General features: G+C 43.8%; 1 protein-coding gene across 1 annotated transcript in view; it reads left to right on the top strand.

Moving 5' to 3' along the window:
* LOC120046609 (anaphase-promoting complex subunit 1-like) overlaps positions 1-27037 on the top strand; it is a 70270-nt gene that overhangs the window by 20552 nt on the left and 22681 nt on the right. Inside the window, exons 12-30 of the mRNA XM_038991979.1 lie at positions 2429-2524; positions 2636-2726; positions 4410-4475; positions 4559-4696; positions 5261-5401; positions 6925-6985; positions 11959-12146; positions 12450-12524; positions 13185-13456; positions 14586-14677; positions 14884-15032; positions 20372-20450; positions 21727-21763; positions 22201-22274; positions 22384-22562; positions 22683-22909; positions 23137-23255; positions 24965-25236; positions 26060-26294. Coding sequence (XP_038847907.1) covers positions 2429-2524; positions 2636-2726; positions 4410-4475; positions 4559-4696; positions 5261-5401; positions 6925-6985; positions 11959-12146; positions 12450-12524; positions 13185-13456; positions 14586-14677; positions 14884-15032; positions 20372-20450; positions 21727-21763; positions 22201-22274; positions 22384-22562; positions 22683-22909; positions 23137-23255; positions 24965-25236; positions 26060-26294 — 2591 coding nt within the window. The remainder of the gene's footprint in view (positions 1-2428; positions 2525-2635; positions 2727-4409; positions 4476-4558; positions 4697-5260; positions 5402-6924; positions 6986-11958; positions 12147-12449; positions 12525-13184; positions 13457-14585; positions 14678-14883; positions 15033-20371; positions 20451-21726; positions 21764-22200; positions 22275-22383; positions 22563-22682; positions 22910-23136; positions 23256-24964; positions 25237-26059; positions 26295-27037) is intronic.

The raw sequence follows: 27037 nt of genomic DNA, 5'->3' as shown, positions 1-27037 counted from the left end.
ACGTCTCCTGATGTACTGGCCTGTCTCCTGGTAGCGCCTCCATGCTCTGGACACTACGCTGACAGACACAGCAAACCTTCTTGCCACAGCTCGCATTGATGTGCCATCCTGGATGAGCTGCACTACCTGAGCCACTTGTGTGGGTTGTAGACTCCGTCTCATGCTACCACTAGAGTGAAAGCACCGCCAGCATTCAAAAGTGACCAAAACATCAGCCAGGGAGCATAGGAACTGAGAAGTGGTCTGTGGTCACCACCTGCAGAATCACTCCTTTATTGGGGGTGTCTTGCTACTTGCCTATAATTTCCACCTTTTGTCTATTCCATTTGCACAACAGCATGTGAAATTTATTGTCAATCAGTGTTGCTTCCTAAGTGGACAGTTTGATTTCACAGAAGTGTGATTGACTTGGAGTTACATTGTGTTGTTTAAGTGTTCCCTTTATTTTTTTGAGCAGTGTATATAGATATATCGTCCCATAATAATATTGCGAAAAAAATCAATGAATGTTTATCACTATTTTTGTCAGTTAGACACTGCTTATCTTTCCATGTTACTGTGTTTTTTTGGGTTGGACTATATTATGATAACATTATCTATTGTCGATGATAGATAGCCATTGTCGAAAATGACAATTGTGATGCAACAATGGTTTAGCCTATTTGAACTTGACTGACGCAGCGCAGTAAAGAACGGAGTCTTGCATTGCACAGCAGGGCAGCACACAAGTGACGTTCTCAGTAATTTGCCTATTCCTATTTGCTATAGCCTATTTCAATAAATATGTTCTATACAGAACGCAAGAGAGGAATGTAGGACAGACAGAGCAGAGAATTCCACCAAAACAGCACAAAATGTCCAGAAAATATTGTTTCTCTCTCTCTCTCTCTCTCTCTCAAATTCAAATTCAAGCTGCTTTATTGGCATGAAAAACATTGTGTCAATATTGCCAAAGCAACAATGTATACAATATACATTGTAATAAAATTATAAACAATGACAAATAATAATATAGAATGGCAGTAAATAATAATACAAAATTAAATATAAAAATAGTAACAATAAAATGGTAACAGTCAATAATCGAATGTAATAAAAAAATGAAACTATAACTAACTTATAACGAAATAACGGTCATCTTCACCATTACATCGGTACTACAACTACTATCATCATTACCACTACTACCACCACCACCATCATTAAACTGCTATCATTACCATTACCACCCATACCATTACTACTTGGAATGATAAACAACAATAATAATAGTAATAACAATAACAGTAATAACAATAATAGTAATAATAAGTAAGTTACTGCTTACTATGCAGATGTTATTATTCAGTGTCTCTCAGGCTATGGCAGGTCTAGTCTCTCTCGCTCTCGCTCTCCATTCGATACGTTAGGAATATGACTTTGGGCTATAGGCTGCGCTTTCTTTGTTTTATGCATGTCTTTCTCCCGCTCAAACAATGAACGTAACAGAGTTCCATGTCAAAAAGTTGTTTGAATAGCCTAAAAACGTAAGGTAGCCAGGATAATAATAATGAGAGGGAACAAATCGTATCAATAGCCTATGAATGACAGTTTCATCAAGTTAGAAATGATCTATGCGGGCCTGGGAAAAACATTCCTCCATGCCAGGTTGAAGACCAAATGGCCAATAACCTATCCTCCTCCGAGGCCTATCATACAATCTTTAAGACAAGTTAAAGTTATGAACAGTAGCATATTTCTCAAATAGTCTAGCCTGAGAAGGTGTGCTGAAGTTGACGCTTTCAAAAATAACAAGAATGAAAGTGTTTAGCCTAGGCATAGGTTTTTCTCAATCATAGCTTTATGAGAGAGAGGACAAACAATATTATTCATTCACCTTTATTTTGAGGCATATAAAGCAATTATTATCCAGTTTTAAAGACGGTAGACTCCATGATCTTTAACCTAATCAGACTGTCATGACTCCATCATGTGTGGCCATAATGGGGTCGGCCAATAGGGGCCGATAACATTTTAAATCACAATGTTTTATGGGTACATATTCACGATGGGACAATGGTTGACATCGCTCAACCCTACAATATGTTTTTAAATGGTGAAAAATATTTTATTACTCCTAAGGTTGGAATAATTAAAGTCCTGAGAACATATAGCAAAATTGTAATGCCATTTCTAAGTACCATGGAATCCATAATTGTAGGGCACAATGTGATCATAGGTGTGAGAATGCAATTAAATAGATCTTTATTGTCTCTGTGGGGCAATTATTGTGCTGAATAAATGTACATACATATACACAGCAACTATCCATTTGACAAGGGGAAGATAAAAAATAATTGAACAGTAAATATATGGCTGTTATACAGTTATGGTGTTTAAAGGTGATGCTGTGTGTCAGAGAGAGGTTAACAACACTCTGCTTCTACAGGGAGATGAGCTGCCAGGCCTCTAAGGTGTTCATCACCTCTGACTTGTGTGAGAACAAGTACCTGTGCTTCCTCGTGGAGTCCCACCAACAGCTCAGGTCAGGGAACACGCATCTTATCTTTGTAGCTTTCGGTGACCTATCTCTGTCTTTCTTTCTCGGTCTCAGTAAATCACTCTCTCTCACATGTTGATTTGTTTATCTTCACAGATGTGTAAAATTCATTGAGAGCAACAATCCTTCCCAGCTTATCTTTGCATCTGTTGCCACTATCCCTGCAAAAGACGCAGCACCATTGCAGGTAAAGTCAATTTGACTAATTGCTTTGCGTTTCCCTTAGCGGTGGCAACGATTCTACGTCTCTCAGGACCCAATTAAGCTATTTTAGGCTAGATCTTAATCCTCTACTTATCAAAGGCATACTGTACTTTTATGATGGTCAAGGTCCTATCTTATTGACTGCTTTATTCTGCGTGTGTAAAATGGTGTGTTGCTGTGTCCATACAGTGTATTCGGAAAGTATACAGACCCTTTGACTTTTTCCACATTTTGTACCTTACAGCCTTATTCTAAAATGTATTAAATAGTTTCCTTCCCCCTCATCAATCTACACACAATACCCCATAATGACCCAAAAATAGTTTTTAGATTTTCTTGCAAATGTATAAAATAAAAAATAGCTGAAATATCACATTTACATAACTATTCAGACCCTTTACTCAGTACTTTGTTGAAACAACTTTTGGCAGTGATTACAGCATTGAGTCTTCTTGGATATGATGCTACAAACTTGGCACACCTGTATTTGGGGAGTTTCTCCCATTCTTCTCTGCGGATCCTCTCAAGCTCTGTCAGGTTGGATGGGGAGTGTTGCTGCACAGCTATTTTCAGGTCTCTCCAGAGATGTCCGAGCTCTGGATGGGCCACTCAAGGACATTGAGACTTGTCTCGAAGCCACTCCTGCGTTGTCTTGGCTGTGTGCTTAGGGTTGTTGTCCTGTTGGAAGGTGAAGCTTCGTCCCAGTCTGAGGTCCTGAGCGCTCTGGAGCAGGTTTTCATCAAGGATCTCTGTACTTTTCTCAGTTAATCTTTCCCTTGATCCTGACTAGTCTCCCAGTCCCTGCCGCTGAAAAACATGCTGCCACAACCATGCTTCATAGTAGGGATGGTTCCAGGTTTCCTCCAGATTTGACACTTGGCATTCAGGCCAAAGAGTTCAATCTTGGTTTTATCAGACCAGATGGAGGGGTGGAGTGCTGCAGAGATGCTTTTCCTTCTGGAAGGTTCTCCCATCTCCACAGAGGAACTCTGGAGCTCTGTCAGTGACCATCAGGTTCTTGGTCACCTCCCTGACCAAGGCCCTTCTCCCCTGATTGCTCTAAGAAGAGTCTTGGTTCCAAACTTTATCCATTTAAGAATGATGGAGGCCACTGTGTTCTTGGGGACCTTCAATGCTGCAGACGTACCCTTCCCTAGATCTGTGCCTCGACACAATCCTGTCTTGGAGCTCTACGGACAATTCCTTCTACCTCATGGCTTGGTTTTTGCTCTGACATGCACTGTCAACTGTGGGACCTTGTATAGGCAGGTGTGTGCCTTTCCAAATAATGTCCAATCAATTGAATTTAGCACAGGTGTACTCCAATCAGGATGATCAATGGAAACCGAATGCACCCGAGCTCAATTTTGAGTCTCATAGCAAAGGGTCTGAAATACTAACTTAAATAAGGTATTTTAATTTTTTATACATTTGCAAAAAATTATATAAACTTGTTTTCGCTTTGTCATTAGGGGATTTTGTGTGTGTATTGATAAAAAAAAAATCTTTAATACATTTTAGAATAAGGCTGTAATGTAACAAAATGTTGAAAAAGTCAAGGGGTCTGAATACTTTCCGAATACACTATGTGCTTGTGTACTATGTTATTACATGATTATTACATCATTGGTTTGGTCTCATCTCAAACTGTTACTTTTCCTCTCAGGATATAGATGCCATGCTAGTTCTGGAAGCCAATGGAAGCTTGGTTCTGTACACTGGAGTGACGAGGGTAACTAGAAAGTAGTGCTCACACTGTTTAAATGTGTTTATTGGTGATGCAAGTTCAAATGGTAAAATGTGGTCTGTCCACAGGTGAGCAAGGTGTTTGTTCCTGGCCTCCTGTCTCCCACATTCAGCCTGTCCAACCACGTAACCCACCTGAGTACCCCCATGGACAGTGTGAGCACTCCCGCCAAGGCCACAGGGAGACACATAGGAAGACTAGAGGAGGTACCACTGAAACCTGAGATAGGGGTGTATATCTATTGGGTTGGTTGCAATTGCAAGTGCAATTGCAATGAATGCATCAAAATAATTAAGCTGCTGTCATGGAAATTAAGTCAGATTGCTATGACAGAGTATAACTAACCACCAAACTGAAAGCAGGTAGTTACTGGTAATGGAAATGGTGCAATCTTAATATAAATTACAGTGAAGAACTGCTGTCCCTCTGACGTCCCTCCATTGACAGTAGAGTGAAGCTGCAGTATTAGTCTGCAGTAGACCAGCCAGTGACTAATGGAGACTATATTATGGATCCTGATCAATACTCTAATTAGATTTAAACTTCAGACTGTGTGACGTCTGTTTTTTAAGGATATAGATTGGGAGAAACGAACAGTAGATGAATCAATTTAATATATGTTGCATTCATTACAGAATTGCTTTAGAAGGTAGAGTTGAAGTGGATGGATTAGTTCCCCTAACTTGCCACAAATTATCTTGATTGTGTCTATATATCCTGGGTAGCTGAGTTCTTGTTTGTCCCTCCTCCACTCCCTTCCTGTTGGCCAGGTGGCCATGCCCTCCCCTGTATCAGAGCTGAGGGGCTTCACCAAGCACCACGAGACCTCCTGGCTGGGCGACTACACCTTTCAACAGTCTGTACCCTACATCCACGCCCTCAGAGACCCCGTCAGCAGCAGAGTCACCCTGGTGTGTGTGTGTGTGGGGTTCGGTGGGTGGTTGGGTGTGTGTGTGGGGGGGTCGGTGGGTGGTTGGGTGTGTGTGTGTGTGTGTGTGGGGATCGGTGGGTGGTTGGGTGTGTGTGTGTGGGGGGGTCGGTGGGTGGTTGGGTGTGTGTGTGTGTGTGTGGGGGTGGGTGTGTGTGTGGTGGTGGCTGGGTGTGTATGTGGTGGTGGGGGGGGTCGGTGGGTGGCTGGGTGTGTGTGTGTGTGTGTGGTAGGGGGGGTCGGTGGGTGGCTGGGTGTGTGTGTGTGTGTGTGTGAGAGGTGGGGGGGGGGGGGGGGGGCTGTGTGTGTGTGGTGGGGGGGTTGGTGGGTGGCTGGGTGTGTGTGGTGGGAGGGGTCGGTGGGTGGCTGGGTGTGTGTGGTGGGGGGGGTCGGTGGGTGGCTGGGTGTGTGTGTGTGGTGGGGGGGTCGGTGGGTGGCTGTGTGTGGTGGGGGGGGGGGGGGGGGGGGGGTGGCTAGGTGTGTGGTGGGGGTCGGTGGGTGTGTGTGGGTGGTTGGGTGTGTGTGGGTCGGTGGGTGGGTGGCTGTGTGTGTGTGTGGTGGGGGGGGGGGGCGGTGGCTGTGTGTGTGTGTGTGTGGTCGGTGTGTGGCTGGGTCTGTGTGTGTGGTGGGGGGGGCCGGTGGGTGGCTGGGTGTGTGTGTGGGGGTCGGTGGGTGGTTGGTTGGGTGGGTGGTTGGGTGTGTGTGGGTGGTTGGGTGTGTGTGGGTGGTTGTGTGGGGTGGTTGTGTTGGTGGGTTGGTGGGTGGTTGGGGGTGTGTGTGTGTGGGTCGGTGGTTGGGTGTGTGGTTGGGTGTGTGTGTGTGTGTGGGTCGGTGGGTGGGTGGTTGGGTGTGTGTGTGGGTGGTTGGGGGTGTGTGTGTGTCGGTGTGTGGTTGGGTGTGTGGGTCGGTGGGTTGTTGGGTGTGTGTATGTATTGATAAGAGTGAAAGGTGGAGGGAAGGTGGAGGTGGATGAGTTTGAGTCTGGCTGGTTGATATGTGAGTACCTAGACCTCCAGGGGTGAATGTTTTTTAAGCGGACACTAATTGAACAGCTTAATTTGATGAATTGGAATGGAGAAAAGCTCAGCCTGTGTACAGAACTGAGCACCAGAGGCCTGTCAGTATGGTTACTGGGTCCAATAAGGTTACAATTCTCTTGGTGGACATCGCTACCTGCAGGGGCAGTTTTGTCAAGACCGGTAAAGACATGCGGCTCAGCCAAGGGACCTTTTTCCTCTCAGACCTGTCAGTCATTTTCAAGCTCTTTTGAGAGAGCCCCTCTTGACTGAGATGTTTATTTTTTAAGATTTTAACTGTCAAAGTCCAACTGCATATGTTATGACATGTCAAATCGATTCGATTTTTTTATCCCTTGATGTCATCTATGTCAAATGATTTAATTGATCAAAGCTTTCAAGAGTTGACTGAAAGGTAGTGTGTAGACATCTCTAACTTATGGTGAAATGATCTATATCCCTCTGATTCATATGTTATTTTTTTTTGTAGGAGCTAAGCAACGGCACAATGCTGAGGATAACTATCCCTGAAATTGCTACCTCAGAGCTGGGTAAGTTTTAACACAACAATGTGCAAAACCAATGTGCGTGACAAGATATTGTGTATTGGATTAGGTGTCTCACACAGCTGAGTCATCCAGCGTTGATGGCCTGAAAATTGGGTTTAAGTGCTGCCAGCCTCCCGCTGTCACATTGACGTAAACCTAAGGGGACCCCACCCCACTGTTCCTCGCTCGTACTTACACACTCTCCATTCCCCTACACACACTTGACATCCCCTACCCACTCTCATTTCTCCTGTCATGCCACATGACGTACACACACAGTGACTATATACATTCCATTCTATCTGGGTAAGCCACAGCATTACGAAGGCATCACCACAGCAGCTACTCCACACTAGGCAGTTGTAGTTGCTGTTTGTTATGGTGGGATTCCCATGCCCTTATTCAGCCAAATATTCGATTGGGCCCTGGAGTGTCGATTCTCCAGCTCAGTTGGGGGGGGGCGGGGGATGCTCTGGAACATGTTGATGAGGGTGGAAAGGAGGGAAGGGGGAGTAGATGAGAGGGAGAGATGATTCTGCTCCGTTCCTATCCTGCCCAATGACATGCTCTGTAGTGCTGGTATATAATGGAAGTCTGTGTTCAGGTATATTATTGCTTAAGCAAAAGACCATTTCTGTTCCTGTCAGTAAGTGGGTATATTGACCTTGCTTCCTTGCGTTTGTGCCTGAAGAGTCTGTGACAGTAATATCTAAAGATGGGTACTTTTTTTTGTAAATGACTTTATGTATGGCGACCTATACTGAAACCATGCATGTCTTTCCGGTGGCGACATTTGAGCCTCTGCTGACGCAGCCTTATCCACCAGTGCATGCATGTACTGTAAAACATGCTGTGGCTCATCTTTCTACCCAGCTGTAGATAAGTGTAATAGCGTATCATTTTACACTGTAATTGAGGAAATGGAGCACTCGGGTGTACCGGTATTTGCCTTACAACCCTAATTGGCTTTTTGTGCGTTTTTTAAGGTCTCTGTCTTTGTTTAAACCATGAACTTTCGACTCTTTGATTCCACATCTTTTATTTTGTGAAACCACTACTGATTACAGCGTAGTGTTGTTCCCAGTTCCCACATATTAGTGCCTAATTGATCCAAAAGCCAGGACTTCTCAGTCTAATGAAATGGCATTTCTCCTGCTTTGCCTTGACCTTTTGGAGTTTGTTGTCCAATTAGAGATTGCGGGTGGAGTTAATTACCTGTCTGATTGGGTGGACCTGGGAGACGACACGGACACTAATCACAGACCTTCGTGTAATTTGATGTCAATGTAGGCACAATGAATATATGTACTGAACAAAAATATAAACACAACATGCAACAAGTTAAAATCAGTCACTTAAAATAAATTCATTTGTCCCTAATCTATGGATTTCACATGACTGGGAATACAGATATGCATCTGTTGGTCACAGATGCCTTTAAAAATAAAAAGGGGGCATGGATTAGAAAAACAGCAGTATCTGGTGTGACCACCATTTGCCTCATGCAGCGTGACACATCTCCTTCGCGTAGAGTTAATCAGGCTGTTGATTGTGGCCTGTGGAATGTTGTCCCACTCCTCTTCAATGGCTGTGTGAAGTTCCTGGATATTGGCGGGAACTGGAACATGCTGTCATACTTGTTGATTCAGAGCATCCTTAACAAGCTCAATGGGTGACATTTCTGGTGAGTATGCAGGCCATGGGAAGAACTGGGACATTTTCAGCTTCCAGGAATTGTGTACAGATCCTTACGACATGGGGCCGTGCATGAACATGCTGAAACATGAGGTGATGGCGGCGGATGAATGGCACGACAATGGGCCTCAGGAACCTTGTTACGGTATCTCTGTTTGAAATTGCCATCGATAACATACAATTGTGTTCGTTGTCCGTAGCTTATGCCTGCCCATACCATAACCCCACCATGGGGCACTCTGTTCACAACGTTGACATCCGCGAACCGCTCGTTCACATGACGCCATACACGTGGTCTGCAGTTGTGAGGCCAGTTGGACATACTGCCAAATTCTCGAAAAACGATGTTGGAGGAGGCAACTTATGGTAGAGAAATGAACATTACATTCTCTGGTAACAGCTCTGGTGAACATTCCTGCAGCCAGCATGCCAATTGCACGCTCCTTCAAAACTTGAGACATCTGTTGTGGTGTTTGACCAACCAGCACTTTTTCGAGTGGCCTTTTATAAACCTTTCTGTGTTTGCAAACATTGCTGCACGAGGGCGACGCGCACAAGGTGGTGGCAGAACACAGGGGAGTTCTTATAGAACGCCAGCAACAACAAAAAAAGTCTATTGAGTGCATTTCACACTACTTTAGGATTCTAATAGGATTTTGAGGCTTGTATGAATGTCCTGCCTTAAATAATGTTTGTCATCGCAAATTAATTGCATTATACTTAAACACTTCAACCAGTAAAATGGTTCTTTGGCTGGCTTTTGCTACAGCCTATGTCAATGACCGTTAGCATTCGAGCTAACAACTGCTGCATCCTAAATAGTTATTTAACAAAGATCACAACCAAATATAGTCTTAGCGACTGTTAAAGAAGGAATCAAAACATAATTTGTAACCGTGTGAGAACCCAAAAATGTGTTTTGTTTAGAAGTAATAAGGTAAATCTAGGCCATGTTGAATGGGCTCAGATGGTGATTGCTTTCTTACTGCAGCCAAGAGTTGCGCGCATCTGTGCGTGACATCAGTGTGTTGTGAACTGTAAAGGGGTCAATCCACCCTAGCACAAGGTGGCTGCTGTTTAAGCTGCTTCTAGATATGCCACATGTGTCAGGTGGCTGGATTGTCTTGGCTAAAGAGAAATGCTCACTAACAGGGATGTAAACAAATTTGTACACAACATTTGAGAGAAATAAGCCTTTTTTGCATATGGAACTTTTCTGTGAAATTTTATTTCAACTCATGAAACATGGGACCAACACTTTACATGTTGCGTTTATATTTTTGTTCAGTGTAGATCTTTTTTTTTTAACCTCTACTTCCTCAGAAACCCGGGTCCGGGAGCACCCCCACCAGTAAAAAAGCTGACTAGCATAGGCTAGCATAGCGTCACAAGTAAATAGTAGCATCTAAATATCATTAAATCACAAGTCCAAGACACCAGATGAAAGATACACATCTTGGTAATCAAGCCATCATTTCTGATTTTTAAAATGTTTTACAGGGAAGACACTATGTAAATCTATTAGCTAACCACGTTAGCAAAAGACACAATTTTTTTTACTCCACCAGTTTTTTACTCCATCAGTAGCTATCACAAATTCGACCAAATAAAGATATAAATAGCCACTAACCAAGAAACAAATTCATCAGATGACAGTCTGATAACATATTTATTGTATAGCATATGTTTTGTTAGAAAAATGTGCATATTTCAGGTATAAATCATAGTTTACCATTGCAGCCACCATCACAACTCGACTAGAATAACTACAGAGAGCAACGTGTATTACCTAATTACTCATCATAAAACATTTCTTAAAAATACACAGCGTACAGCAATTGAAAGACACAGATCTTGTGAATCCAGACAATATTTCAGATTTTCTAAGTGTTTTACAGCGAAAACACAATATAGCGTTATATTAGCTTAGCACAGTAGCAAACCAAACAACAGCATTGATTCCAGCCAAACATAGCGGTAACGTATTCACCACCAAAATATATTAATTTTCACTAACCTTCTCAGAATTCTTCAGATGACAGTCCTGTAACATCATATTACACAATGCATATAGAGTTTGTTCGAAAATGTGCATATTTAGCGGCACAAATCGTGCTTATACAATGAAAATAGTGTCCAAATACTCAAGCAATCTGTCCGGCGCCATCTTGGAAAGACACCTATTCTTATCGAAAACTATTCATAAACTTGACTAAAAAAATACAGGTTGGACAGCAATTGAAAGACAAATTAGTTCTTAATGCAATCGCTGAATTACATTTTTAAAATTAACGTTACTGTGCAATACAGGGTGCAATACAGGGTGCGATAACGCAAGGCTACACGGCAAATAATGGCGTCTTATGCATTTTACTTTTTCAAAAGAACAACGAATTATCAGCATAAATAGTTCTTACTATTAGCTGAACTCCCATCAGAATCTTGGGAAAGGTGTCCTTTGGCCAAAAGAATCGTTGCTGGGTTGGAGAATGTTTTCTTCCACGTTGCAATTAGCAGTACACAATGGCATGCGAGAGAGAGATACCCAACTCAATACAACGGCAGAAAATGAAATGCCCGAAAATCGCAATATACTGACATAAACTGATATAAATCGGTTTAAAATAACAAGATTATGATGTCTTTAAAGCCTATATCGAATAAAAACAGAGCCGGATATAACTAGAAGCTAAAACGGGAGCTTCTAAAACGACATCCCAATGTCCTTAGTGCGTCAGCGCGAAGAAGCAAAAGAAGGGACACCTCGATTCCAATCAATTTATAGACTTTCTGAACTGCGTAGAGACTCCATTTCAAGGCCCTCTATTCGCTGACACCCAGGGGAAGGCGTATGCAGTGCATCTCAACCAATAGAAGACAGGCAAAGTTATACACAGGTCTGAGAACAGGTTTGGAAAAATCTGCATTCTCAACTCCACATAGGTAAATTGCTCTAAGTCCAGTTCTGTTTCACTTACAGACATAATTCAAACGGTTTTAGAAACTAGAGAGTGTTTTCTATCCAATAGTAATAATAATATGCATATTGTACGAGCAAGAATTGAGTACGAGGCAGTTTAATTTGGGAACACCAAGAAAAAAATAGTGCTAACAGCTCCCCCTATTGACAAGAAGTTTTAACCACGCCACTTTAAAAAAACAACATGACAGTTATATAAATCAGCACAAGTTTGATACATACAAATGTACATTTTCTGTGTGAAATGGATGTAATTGTGCACCGTCTTACATGTGCTTCCTCATCCCCCTCGTGTCCGTAGTGAGGAAGTGCCTCCAGGCGGTGCGCTTCATCCTGCCCAAGGAAACGGCCATGAAGGTGCTGATAAAGTGGTACAACATCTACAACGCCCCCGGGGGGCCCAGCGCACACCTGGAGTGGAACCTGTTTGTCACCTGCTTCATGACTCTCATGGGCTACAACACAGAGCGGCTGGGCTGGACACGCAACGTGAGTCGCCTTGGGAACGGTGCTGTCATTCACAGGAGAGGGAGTGACTTAAAGTAGACAGTTCAGATCCCGTTAGGAGGATAGTCTTACTGAATGTACAGTCTATACCCAAGTACATAGAAGTTCCTCAATCTAGGTCATACCGATGTCACCTTAGCCTGCACATCTCTGAAATCCAGACATGGAGACTAAGCCACAAATGGTAGGTTGGCAAGGCAACACAGGAAGGACCTATGTTGTTTATCAGATGGTTAATTGGTCTGTAGCCCTACCATGCTCTTGACCTTTGTGTTCCCCCCACAGCTCCATTTTGAAGTGTCCCTCTCTCCTGTGATCGCACCAAAGAAGGCCCGGCCTTCGGACACAGGGTCTGATGAGGTAGGTAGGGGTTACCCCCGTAGACCATGCTTTACGTGGAAAGCATAATACTATTCATGTTACTCTCAAGCTCTGAATCCAGACAGAGGCTAAAAGGAGGTAGCGATGAGGTCAACTTATGAGTGAATTCGCTTTTCTGTCATGCATAATAAGAATTTCAGTAATATGTTGAGTTCATATACAGGCCACTACTTTGAAATGGTTGAAATCTGCTCCAAGTGCACTGTTATTTATAGATGTATAAAAAACTAAAGTATTGAAGATGATGGTTAGGTTGATAAATAACCTGTAGTCCTTCTTTCCTTCATCTGTTTGCCCTGTGCATTATAAATTCATGTGGAATGTTAGTGGTGTTGTGGAGGGAAAGTGGCGCTATGCTGTAGCATGGAATCCTGGAAGGGGTCATGGCCCAGGGTTAAGGGTGCACAGTTGAACTGGGGAGGTGTCGTGTAGAGTTCACCCTCTGGCTGAGAGCTGTTACTTAAGAAAGGAAGTGCATGTTGGGAAACTGCTGATTCAGACCAGGCACAAATATTGGTCCTTAACCCACTGACCTTTTTGTATGTGTGGCTTTGGGCCCTGTTTCTGTGTATGCATTTCATTTAAGTGTGAGTGTTTCTGTGTGGCTTTGTGCGTGTGTCTATGCATATAATCCACCAGGACTGGGACTACATGTGGTGCTCAGACTACCACAGACAGGTGGTGTTCAGGCATGCGTGTGGTGCTGTGAGTCTGGAGTCCACTGACACCTCTGGCTGTGAAGAGTCTCTGTCTTCCACCCCTGCCCTGCGTCTGGACCCCTCTGCCCCACTCTTCCCCCACATCCCAGCCCTGTTCTACGTGCTGCACTTGCTCTATGAGGAGCTGAAGCTGGACGAGCTGCAGAGGAGCGGGGGGCGATCACTGGTGGGCCTTCTGCAACAGCTGGCCAGGTACTGGTGCTCTGTCTTCACAATCTAGGTTAACGCTCTTAAATAATCTTGGAAACCCATAAACCTTGCGTAATTGCGTCAGATGCTCTATTAGGTTCTGGGGAGATGAGAAAAGAAAATATACTAATGAGACTAGTGAAGGTCCCCCCCTAAACGTAAACTCTCAGCCAAAGTATGTGCCAAATGTCCCCTCTCCCTCTGAAATTCAAGAGATGTGAAATCGTAATTTTTCCAAATAATAATTGAAGGAATCTGCACACCAGAACAAAGTTCCTCGTTAGTTGTCGCATCCCACAGTCTATTGACAGACACCTGGATAACATCCTGTCCACGAGAGAATTACTCTCAAATGACTCCAGTTAAATGTTGTGGATTTATTATTGTCACTCGGATAGCGATGGCCATTCAGAGGCGAACTAAAGCGACAGGTCGCAGGTGCATCTTTTCAATTCAGATATTCAATTCAGAACGAACACAACAATTTCATGAAGCTGTTAAACATTTAAATGGAGAAGTATGTCCGATGAGTCACTGCTCAATAAAACCTGATGAGTTTGGTCTCTCCTAAAACGTTAATATTACCAGGATAAGAAAATGGCATTAAAACGGTTTCAAGTGTGTCAAGTGACCTCGTCAACAGTCCCATTTTACATTTAAAAGAAGAGCTGAAGTGGGAGAATCAACTGGCACTTGAATTGCTTAGTGCTTATTTGGGCCTTGTTTTATTGTCCTGGTCAATTAGTATTACCAGGCTGGTTGACACAACAGTTGGTGCTTCAGCCAATTAATAATTGTATTCACTGTCATTGCCATACATACTGTACAAAGAGATACAGTAGCTAAACCAAAGCACAGACCAATCTGGTAACCCGGCTAGGCCTGTACCGTAATGACCTCACTACATCTAACCCAGCCTGAAACCCCCACGTTAGTACTAGAAGTTTACGTGGGTGTTCGCTTAGTCATAGTTCTGATTGGTTTATCTGCTTCTGGTTGTGGTTAGCTGTCTGTGTAAGTGCTTCACGGTGAGGGTAGAGCAGGTTGGGTATTAAAAGTATTGATTCAATGGCTCAGGTTAGATTAACAGCCCCTCTTATGACCTGCTAATTGTTGTACTGTTTATTAAAAGGGATCTGCAGCTGGAGGAGTATATCGATCTGTACTGGCGAGATTACCCCTCATTCATCACCACGTTCAAGGAGTCCTGCATCATAGATCAGGGTAAGAGGCAAATCAACTTCTAAAGCATGTGTAGTCCTCTCTGCTCACGTAGAAGAGAGGGCATGTCTACCACTTTGACTTTTCATTTTCTTGATATTGATTGAAAGGATGGTCTGACTGAGTGATAAGGACAGGTGTGTCTGTAGTCGCAGAGCCTGTTGTGACACTTTGAATGACAGTCTCCGTGGCCCCTCCCTCTCCTGCAGCCCAGATGGAGCAGATGCTGCGTCCGTCCTTCCTGAGGGCGGAGCCTCCGTGCGTGTTCAGCTGGCTCAGCAGCTGTCTGAGGGGTGAGGAGGTAGCACCCTTCCCCTACCTGCCCGGCATCTGTGAGAGAACCAAACTACTGGTGCTGGTATGCTATCATCGTCTATCTTTTCTAACTTTGCCTCATGATGACAAGGGAAATTGATGAAACCGTCTATCGCTAGGGATATGAATACAATACACTTTTTTTCTCAAGAGACAATGGCCATGCAGGTGGGAGTTTTAGAGTTGGGTTGCGATATAGACATCTCCAATAGGGGGTGCCACAGACAACTGAAAACCCTATTAGGGAATTACTATTTACGTTGTCCTTGGTGTTGTGTGAGGAAAGTAGATTTCCCATCACCTTGGTTAGCTACAGCATGTGTGCCCAGCTAGATGACCTCACCACCTGACTGACATGTTATATAAATACTGTTTGGACAACAAATAATTCCTGAATATTTTGAGTGACCAATGTCAACACGTAGCCATTTGTGTTCTAAATAAACATTCTACTCCCTGGGTTGGTTTGCGGGCCCTAGCCCCTGTGTTGCCAATGGCAGTTTCTGTTCAAACATGATTTCCCAATTAAAAGGGGTCATCAAGCATTGACACACACACACACTCACACACACACACACACTGCTTAAATGTCAAAGGGCTATGATATAGGGCTTCATGCCAATCAGAGAGAGGGGGAGAGAGAAAGGCATTTTGCCTATTCGTAAAGACTAGGGATGTGCATCTCTCCTTTCCTTCGATTCGATGGGCATCTACATACAGTTGAAGTTGGAAATGTACATACACTTAGGTTGGAGTCATTAACTCGTTTTTCAACCACTCCACAAATGTCTTGTTAACAAACTATAGTTTTGGCAAGTCGGTTAGGACATATACTTCGTGCATGACACAAGTCATTTTTCCAACAATTGTTTACAGACTTATAATTCACTGTATCACAATTCCAGTGGGTCAGAAGTTTACATACACTAAGTTGACTGTGCCTTTAAACAGTTTGGAAAATTCCAGAAAATTATTTCATGGCTTTAGAAGCTTCTGATAGGCTAATTGACATCATTTGAGTCAATTGGAGGTGTACCTGTGGATGTATTTCAAGGCCTTACCTTCAAACTCAGTGCCTCTTTGCTTGACATCATGGGAAAATCAAAAGAAATCAGCCAAGATCTCAGAAAATGATTGTAGACCTCCACAAGTTTGGGTCATCCTTGGGAGCAATTTCCAAACGCATGGAGGTACCACGTTCAAATTAAATCCAAGTGTTTTTGTCACGTCCGCCGAACACAACAGGTATAGACCTTACAGTGAAATGCTTACTTACAGGCTCTAACCAATAGTGCAACAAAGCTGTTTGGTGAACAGTAGGTAAGTAAAGAAATAAAACAACCGTAAAAAGACAGGCTATATACAGTAGCGAGGCACCTCCCGGGTGGCGCAGTGGTCTAGGGCACTGCATCGCAGTGCTAGCTGCGCCACCAGAGTCTCTGGGTTCGCGCCCAGGCTCTGTCGCAGCCGGCCGCAACCGGGAGGTCCGTGGGGCGACGCACAATTGGCATAGCGTCGTCCGGGTTAGGGAGGGTTTGGCCGGTAGGGATATCCTTGTCTCAGTATGTAAAATGTAATAAAAATGTATGCACTCTACTGTAAGTCGCTCTGGATAAGAGCGTCTGCTAAATGACTAAAATGTAAAATGTAAATGTAAATAAAAGTAGCGAGGCTACATACAGACACCGGTAAGTCAGGCTGATTGAGGTAGTATGTACATATGGTTAAAGTGACTATGCATATATGATGAACAGAGAGTAGCAGTAGCATAAAAGAGGGGGTGGTGGGTGGGACACAATGCAGATAGCCCGGTTAGCCGATGTGCGGGAGCATTGGTTGGTCGGCCCAATTGAGGTAGTATGTACATGAATGTATAGATAAAGTGACTGCATATATGATAATCAGAGAGTAGCAGCAGCGTAAAAAGGGGGCTTGGGGGGGCACACTGCAGATAGTCCGGGTAGCCATTTGATTACCTGTTCAGGAGTCTTATGGCTTGGGAGTAAAAACTGTTTGTCCTAGACTTGGCACTCTGGTACCGCTTGCCATGCGGTAGTACAGAGAAAAGTCTATGACTGGGGTGGCTGGGGCCTTTGACAATTTTTAGGGCCTTCCTCTGACACCGCCTGGTGTAGAGGTCCTGGATGCAGGCAGCTTAGCCTCAGTGATGTACTGGGCCGTACGCACTACCCTCTGTAGTGCCTTGCGGTCAGAGGCCGAGCAACTGCCGTACCAGGCAGTGATGCAACCAGTCAGGATGCTCTTGATGTTGCAGCTGTAGAACCTTTTGAGGATCTGAGGACCCATGCCAAATCTGTTTAGTTTCCTGAGGGGGAATAGGCTTTGTTGTGCCCTCTTCACGATTCTCTTGGTGTGTTTGTACCATTCTAGTTTGTTGTTGATGTGGACACCAAGGAACTTGAACTTTCATCTGGACAAACAATAGTGCGCAAGTATAAACACCATGGGACCACGCAGCCGTCATACCGCTCAGGAAGGAGACCGTCCCAACCGTGAAGCACGGGGGTGGCAGCATCATGTTGTGGGGGTGCTTTGCTGCAGTACACCTTAGCCAAATATATTTGAACTCAGTTTTTCACAATTCCTGACATTTAATCTTAGTAAAAAATCCCTGTCTTAGGTCAGTTAGGATCACCACTTTATTTTAAGAATGTGAAATGTCAAAATAATAGTAGAGAATAATTTTTTTCAGCTTTTATTGCTTTCATCACATTCCCAGTGGGTCAGAAGTTTACATACACTCAAATAGTATTTGGTAGCATTGGCTTTAAATTGTTTAACTTGGGTCAAACGTTTCGGGTATCCTTCCACAAGCTTCCCACAATAAGTTGGATGAATTTTGGTCCGTTCCTCCTGACAGAGCTGGTGTAACTGAGTCAGGTTTGTAGGCCTCCTTGCTCGCACACGCTTTTTCAGTTCTGCCCACAAATTTCTATAGGATTGAGGTCAGGGCTTTGTGATGGCCACTCCAATACCTTGACTTTGTTGTCCTTAAGCCATTTTGCCACAACTTTGGAAGAATGCCTTGGGTCATTGTCCATTTGGAAGACCCATTTGCGACCAAGCTTTAACTTCCTGACTGATGTCGTGAGATGTTGCTTCAATATATCCACATAATTTTCCTTCCTCATGAAGCCATCTATTTTGTGAAGTGCACTAGTCCCTCCTGCAGCAAAGCACCCCCACATCATGATGCTGCCACCCCCGTGCTTCACAGTTGAGAAGGTGTTCTTCTGCTTGCAAGCCTTTTTCCTCCAAACATAACGATGGTCATTATGGCCAAACAGTTCTATTTTTGTTTCATCAGACCAGAGGACATTTCTACAAAAAGTACAGTCTTTGTCTCCATGTGCAGTTGCAAACCGTAGTCTGGTTTATTATTGCAGTTTTGGAGCAGTGGCTTCTTCCTTGCTGAGCGGCCTTTCAGGTTATGTCGATATAGGACTCATTTTACTGTGGATATAGATACTTTTGTACCTGTTTCCTCCAGCATCTTCACAAGGTTCTTTGCTGTTGTTCTGGGATTGATTTGCACTTTTCACACCAAAGTACGTTCATCTCTAGGAGACAGAACGCGTCTCTTTCCTGGGCGGTATGACGGCTGCGTGGTCCCATGGTGTTTATACTTGCGTACTATTGTTTGTACAGATGGACGTGGTACCTTAAGGCGTTTGGAAATTGCTAGTCTGTAAACAATTGTTGGGAAAATTACTTGTCATGCACAAAGTAGATGTTCTAACTGACTTGCCAAAACTATAGTTTGTTAACAAGCAATTTGTGGAGGGGTTGAAAATAGAGTTATGTCTCCAAACTAAGTCTATGCAAACTTCCGACTTCAACTGTGTATAAGGTCCGTGAGGTTGATAGAATTGTCCGTAGAGCTCTGAGACAGGATTGTGTCGAGGCACAGATCTGAGGAAGGGCACCAAAAAAATTCTTGAATGTTCTCAAGAACACAGGGGCCTCCATCGGTCTTAAATGGAGGAAGTTTGGAACCACCAAGACTCTTCCTAGAGCTGACCGCCCGGCCAAACTGAGCCATTGGGGGAGAAGGGCCTTTGTCAGGGAGGTGATAAAGAACCTGATGGCCACTCTGACAGAGCTCCAGAGTTCCTCTGTGGAAATGGGAGAACCTTCCAGAAGGACAACCATCTCTGCAGCACCACCAATCAGGCCTTTATGGTAGAGTGGCCAGACAGAAGCCATTCCTCAGTAAAAGGTACATGACAGCCCACTTGGAGTTTGCCAAAAGGCACCTGAACGACTCTCAGACCATGAGAAACAAGATTCTCTGGTCTGATGAAACCAAGATTAAACGCTTTGGCCTGAATGTCAAACGTCACATCTGGAGGAAACCTGGCACCATCCCTACAGTGAAGCATGGTGGTGGCAGCATCATGCTGTGGGGATGATTTTCAGTGATAGGGACTGGGAGACTAGTCAGCATCGAGGGAAAGATGAACGGAGCAAAGTACAGAGAGATCCTTGACAATAACCTGCTCCAGAGTGCTCAGGACCTGTTCCCCGGGCGCCGAAGACGTGGATGTCGATTATGGCAGCCCCCCGCACTTCTCTGATTCAGCGGAAGACGCATTCAGTTGTACAACTGACTGGGTATCCCCCTTTCAACAAAGTACTGAGGAAAGTGTCTGAATACTTGTGATATTTCAGTAAAATAAAATGCCTAAATACCTGTTTTTGCTTAGTCGTGGGGTATTGTGTGTAGATTGATTAGGGGGAAAAAAACAATTTAATCAATTAGAATAAGGCTGTAATGTAACAGAATGTGGAAAAATTCAAGGGGTATTTTCCAAATGCACTGTACATGTGTGAGAGTAAGAGACTGTGTGTGTGTTTGAGACAACGCGTGTGTGTTTTTGTCTGTGTACTCTGCCATAATTAAGCCCTGGTCGGATGGAGGGCTGAATCACTAGCGGGTTAGGTGTAGGTGGATCAGGGGGACTGTGCTGATGACCAGGCCTTGTGCGTCTCCTTCCATCAGGCTAAGTGAGGTGACGCACGTCACCACTGAGAGACTGACAGCCTGTCATGCAATTACAGATTCTCTTTACCACATCACTGTCTCGTTCTCTCTCTCTCGCTCTCTTTCTCTCATTGACCCTCTCTCTCTCTTGTTGACTCTTACTTGCACACTCACCCTTTCGTTCTCTGCCCCTGTCTCTCACTCACCCTTTCTCTTGCACACTAAGCATCTCTCTCTCTCTCTCTCTCTCTCTCTCTCTCTCTCTCTCTCTCTCTCTCTCTCTCTCTCTCTCTCTCTCTGTCTCTGTCTCAATAGGCCAGACACTGACGTTTGTTTCTCTGTCCTTCTGCCTCTCCCTCTCTTCCTCCCCCTCTCAGAGCTACGCCCTGTACATCATTGGAGATGACAACGCCACTTCAATTGATGTGTCCAAGTATCTGGCCAAGCTCTCTGCAGGTGGGTTTGTGTGTGTCTGATTACTGAGCAGTGTGCGCCCAAGATAACGAACAACCATCCCTGGGACATGCCTCCCACATGCCTTATGCGTGCCCACATGCTTCCCACATGCATGTCACAGCGGTCAGTCATTTCCGCACATGAAAGGGAAGAGGTTGTAAGGCAGTACTGCCATGCTGTCTCTGTCCTGTTTCTTTGTTTAAAGAGAGACTGCGAGATTCTGCCATTTAAGGCCTTGTTCTACTTACCAAGAGTTAGATGAACGCCGGACCTATTGGCTCCCGAGTGGCGCATCGGTCTAAGGCACTTCATCTCCGTGCAACAGGCGTCACTACAGTCCCTGGTTCGAATCCAGGCTGTATCACATCCGGCCGTGATTGGGAGTCGCATAGGCCGGTGCACAATTGGCCCAGCATCGTCCGGGTTTGGCCGGGGTAGGCCGTCATTGTAAATAAGATTTTGTTCTTAACTGACTTGCCTAGTTAAATAAAGGTTAAAATAAATAAAATGTCCAGTCATTGTGCTAACGCTAGTTAGCATTAGCTCGCAAACCAACCGCTAACTTCCTTCATACTGCACGCAGACACAAATGGTATCCACGAATGGTATCCACGAGTTCATCTGACTCTGGGTAAGCAAAACAAATGCCAGAGTCTCGCAGTATCCCGCAGTATCCCTTAGTCAAGTCTTCATTTGGCTATTGTTACTTTTACCTTTGTAAAGGGGCTGCTATCAGCAGTAGCAAAGCGCTAATAGCAAAGCGCTCTCCCTACCCCATTTCGGTAAAAAGCTGAGGGATGGGGCTGGAGAACTGTAACCACTCTCAAATTCATAGACTGACCATGATCCATGATATTAAAATTATAGTTTTAACCATGTTTTGAGGCTATATAGTGTTTGTAAACGAAGTATATTTAAACAAGCTTATTTTTTGGGTACAACAGTTGAACTAAGCTCATGAGGCATTTATAATTTATATTCTTCAAGAATCAATGGGTACATGTCATTTTAATTTGTAAGTCCAAAAATGTGTGTAGCAACTGCAGATTGCCCTTTTAATGAAGTTTCCAAAGAAATGTCATTTGAAGTAGAGCTGTACATGTAAAGCTTCATTATTTGCAAGCATGATAATCTAAATGACATTTTGGAATCGAGTATGGGCATTATGGTGACGATTGTGAGTCTTTGTCATTCTCCTGTTTTCTGACCCATTTCACAATTCCTTTACTGTGACAACTGAACTACAGCACTTGTGTGGCGTCTCTCTCTCTCACAGGCCAGAAGAAGACTGTCATTGAATCAGCTTTGAGGAGGTAAAAACTTACCAGGAGCACATCTTGAATCACTTCATTCTTAGACTCTTTATTCCCCATAAAGCCAAAAGAAGGGTTCACTCCGTTTTATTAACTGGGTAGTTTGCTGATTTGCTGAAAGCCATGGTATTTCAGACAATATACAATGGGTAGGACTCAAAAATACTTGTTTACTGTTATATTTATGTTGGTAACCAGTTTATAATGGCAGTAAGACACCTCTCGAGTTTGTGGTATATGGCTCAATATACCACAGCTAAGGACTGTATCCAGGCACTCCACGAGGCGTCGGGCATAATAACAGCCCTTAGCCGTGGTATATTGCTTAAATATACCTCTAGTAATAGTAACAGCTATAAACTAGACTCTTGTCCTAACATTTTAACCATGATTTTCCAACTTGAGACTGAGAAATGTAATCCCTGTTTCTCTTCCAGACCGAGCTGTATGAAGCCTGATGCTCCAAATGAAAGTTTGGCTGTAATGCTTGTGGTTTGGCTAACATCAGAAGGTAAGACTTTACATCAGGCCTAGAAACATCTCCACAGCCTGTCTGTCATTGCTATGCTATGGAGTATTTGCTGGTGTGAGACTCTTTTACATTCATGTGTTGTGTTTAGGTTTCACATTGAAAGACCTGGAATCTGTGCCCTTTGGTGTGGCTCTGCCCATCAGAGATGCTATCTACCAGTGTCGAGAGCAACCCTGCTCTGACTGGTCAGAGGACGTCTGCCTATTGATTGGGCGACAGGATCTCACCAAACAAGCACACAAAGTGACCGTGGCCAAAGGCAAAGCTGTAAGTGTGAGTTTCTGGGGTTATTGGATGGTTTGGGCTTCATCCTTTACAACCTTGTGGATTTAGAGTTAATGTTTCTGTTTCGTGTGTGTTTATTTCTCTGTGTGTGTGTGTACTCAGACGGTGGGTCTGGGGCTGATGCTGGAGGCTCCAGCCACCACAGAGGCAGAGGAGGAGGAGGATGGTATGACAGATCTGAACCAGGACGTAATTGGTCTTATCTGGAGCCAGGACCTGCGCGTCCATGAGGCCAGACGTCTACTCCAGAGCTCCCGACCAGTCAGGGTCAGTGTGGTCCACCTGCCCGAGGTCAGCGACCACGAGTACATAGAGGAGAAGGAGAACAAGTGAGTAATATCGTTCAAGTGATGGCAGCTATCGTAGTCTCATTCAAAAGCAGTCTGGGCCCACGTTACAGGCTATATCCAAAATCTTCTTAGTTTCAACCTTGCTTTTTAAATTATTTTTTATTTTTTTGGTGTGCTCTGTAGTTAGCGGTTGGTATGTAGTTGTGTTGGCTATTGTTCTGATGCCTCTGTCTCTCCATCCCTCTCTCTGCTTTCTCTCTGGGCAGACTGTTGCAGCTTTGCCAGCGTACCATGGCTCTGCCAGTTGGCAGAGGCCTGTTTACCCTCTTCTCCTACCACCCTGTGCCAACGGAGCCCCTACCAGTGCCCAAACTCAACCTTACTGGTACTGTATCCCTCAGGCCTTTCTCATACGTGTGTATCTGAGAGTACGTGTCTGTCTTCAAACTAGGGCTGGCCGATATATCAAATTCAAATGATATATCAAATGTTTTTGTGTGATATTTCAAATGCCTGTATCGCAAGAATCAAGTTTTTTGTATTTTTGGTGCACCTTCCCATTTACACCAGAGAGCTGAATATAATGACAAGATGCTCATGTCTCCGCCCTAACAATGGGAGTCATTGTCCCAAAACCGGGAAGGCAGGCGACAAGCTTAGGTCCAAAATTAGCCCATAGAAACGCATTGGGCTTATTTTGGACAGGTTTTGGCAAGTGTGAAACCTCTCGCTTTGCCTCTTCCTCTCTGTTTACACACACCAAGCCCCTGCCACTCACACCAACAAAGTTGAGAGATCACTTCTTCCTCTCTGACAAGTGGTTTCAACTCGCTATTTGCATTTGAGGTTTGGTCCAACAGAATTGGTAGTATGGCCACTGAAACACATGGAGACATTATTTTACTGTAACAGAGAAGATAAGCCTTCTAACGAGACCCTTTTTTATGTCTCAACTACACAAATTGCGCCCAGAGCAGACACTACTAAAACAGGAGTATCAATGAACATTGATTCTGGAAAATGAATGCTCAGTTTGTTGCACGCGGCATTGCGGTACCACATACCACAAACAGCATTTTAGCCAAATACTGTTATATTAGCTGTCTAGTCTGTGTTTTCTAAATGTGCAATAAGCATAAAACACAATTATATAAGGAATGGGCAGCTCGTTCTCATTCTGAGGAATAAGATAGACCACTTGATTTCAACATCTGAACAAAGTGGACAGGCTAGCATGCTGTTCAAACAGTTGGAGACGGACAGAAGGGTGTGTTCATAACGATTCAACTGTTCTACCTTGTTAGCTAGCAAATGGATCCAAGTTGGCATGTATAAAGATTAGCAAGCTACTCACTAGCACGTTGACTTGTGCTTGAGAGATTGTTTGAGACCTGTTTTTAATTTTCTATAATGCCTGCTACAAGAAGTTAGCCATTACATTTGTAACAAAAAGGGCATTTTCATAGACAGACTTGAAAGCCAGATCAGGGGTTATTGCAAAAAAGCAGGTTAAACTATTTTGATAAAATAATTAAATTGTTAGTGGGGCTTATATTTAGCCTTCATTTCACAGCCCTCAATTTTTGAAATGCAGTGTATTTGACATTTAATTGTACATAAAGCTTATTTAGAGAAAACAAAGAAATCTTAAGTTTGAATTTTTGGGGGATATTTTTAGGCCATACCGCCCAACCCTACTTCAAACACGTTTACAGAAATAGTTATGAAAAAGCATCAAGTACAGGAATATGTTGTTTTTCCTTTGAAGATCTGAGTAAAAAGGCTTTTCTCAGTCTGTCTATACAAGTTCAATCTCTGGGTGTGTTTTTAACAGCAGCCCACAAGAAAGCTCACTTTAGTCAGTCTGGATCTGTAATTACAGCTGGTGCTTCAGTGTGTTGTGTTTTAGGACAAGGGAAAGAATGCAATGTGTGTGATCACTGTGATGAGAAGCAGAAACTTATTTTGAACCCGGCAGGCCATGTTTACATTGCTCCTTGGTGCCAAAGTGATTATGGCCTAAATGTCGAGAATGCATGCATGCGTGTAGAGTTTGTCAGAATCCGATATGGAGTCTTGTGTTTCTGGTGACAGGTCGTGCGCCCCCTCAGAACACCATGGTAGATCTGAACAGCGGGAACATTGACGTTCCTCCCAACATGACGAGCTGGTCCAGCTTTCACAATGGGGTGGCTGCGGGCCTGAAAATCGCTCCGGCCTCCCAGGTGGACTCTGCCTGGATCGCCTACAACAAACCCAAGAGCCCCGAGCTGGCCAACGAGTATGCAGGATTCCTCATGGCTCTGGGCCTCAACGGACACCTCACCAAGCTGGCCACACTCAACATACATGACTACTTAACCAAGGTGAGCATGCATGCAAACACAGGTTCTGCGGTTGAGTTTTGTCGTCGTACTTTTTCTCATTACATGTTTTGAAGCTTCTCTAGATTGCACGTTGGTTTTAGCAGAAATTGTCTCTCGGCATCCTGTTATTTTTCTCACATGAAAGTGGGAAGGCCTCAGCGTGCTGAGAGCGGAGTTTCACTTTGACTTTTCCCTGGCAGTGACGCATAGCAACTTTCTCATTTCCAGTTAGGCCTGCCATAGAAGGTTGTGTGGTCATATCTATCACATCTCTCAGCTCAGGAAAGATCAATGGTTATTTACTACAGTATACGATTTTACTACTATTCTCATTCTTGTTAGCTTATCACCTGTGCCAGGACAGATGAGCCTACATTGGAGCACAACGTGTGAACTTTTAAAGGTCTACTGCTGTACTGTTAATTAGGATATAGTACAGCAGTCTTTAATGGCTGAAAATTAATATTGAATTATTTAAGTATGAAAGGGATCAGGTGATTTACGCAAAATTAGTACTTTCAAATGTTCTCATTAATTTTGTTATGTAGCGTAATTCTGTGATGAAGGAGAAAATAACTTATTTTAGGCTGAACTACAGTGTAGTTTGGTTCCCCCAAAAAGAGGATGAGGGCAAAAAATGACCTCACTCAGCACATGTTGAGCAAAGAGCTCTGATCTGTTATAACCTCGTTGTTTTATACTAGCTCTCCATTCAGCCCTACACAGTAACTCATAATCTCTCTATTTGTTAATAAACAAGTGAACCCCTCTGTGTATAAAGTCCATGGGGGACTAATGAAAATGGCTGCCGGTGTGTCCTCAGGGCCACGAGATGACAAGCATCGGGCTGCTCCTGGGTGTGTCTGCAGCCAAGCTGAGCACCATGGACATGTCAATCACCCGCCTGCTGAGCATCCACATTCCCGCACTGCTCCCGCCCACCTCCACTGAGCTGGATGTACCGCACAACGTTCAGGTTGCGGCCGTGGTGGGCATCGGCCTGGTCTACCAGGGCACAGGACACCGCCACAACGCGGAGGTGCTGCTCGCTGAGATCGGTCAGTGATAGATACGTCCCTAATGAAGTATATGTTTTGTTGTCCCGTGAGGATATTTGCAGGGAGGAGGGCATACAACACTAAATACAATACAAGACACAAACTGTTTTGACATGGAACTGCTGGTACCACTTAAAACAAACAACTTATAATTGCTTTATAATAGCATATGTAGACTTCAGATGCAACAGATGCGTCACATATCATTTATAAGCTTATGTCATGTTGTAAAGGGTGACATAACAGCTCTCAACGTAGGATGCATTGCACAACCTAATTTCTTATGAGATTTTAGGATGGTTGCCCAAATTGTCGCGTTTAATTCTTCAAGTTTTACTGGGAAATGTCCATACAGCATCTGCATGCCAACCATATAATTTCATGGGGATATTCATTTAGATCTTGAGTTAACAACAGTGTTGTTTTGAATTATGTACGCTGAGCAAATTTTAGCGCAGATGGTGTTAGCAAACTGTAGGATACCTGTATTTTGTTTCAATCGAAGCACATATTTTGCCTAGTGGTGCACGCTGTTGTTTTGGCCGCATGAGAGAGAGATTTGACCATTTGTACAATCATCCAGTAAGAAATTAGATATTTGTCTTACGGTAACTTTCTATGCTATTCAGTTCTGTTATGTAGAGTACTATCATGTGTTCTTGCAGACATTGATTTGCTCATGCGCAGAATCATCTGACCTTTAGCTGTCGGAAGCAGGGTTTCTGAGAACTCTGATCCGCAGC

This window comes from Salvelinus namaycush, chromosome 4 (assembly GCF_016432855.1).
Source record: "Salvelinus namaycush isolate Seneca chromosome 4, SaNama_1.0, whole genome shotgun sequence".
Lineage (NCBI taxonomy): Eukaryota > Metazoa > Chordata > Actinopteri > Salmoniformes > Salmonidae > Salvelinus > Salvelinus namaycush.
The sequence above is the reverse complement of the archived record's forward strand: the minus strand, read 5'-3'. Positions and strand labels throughout refer to the sequence as shown.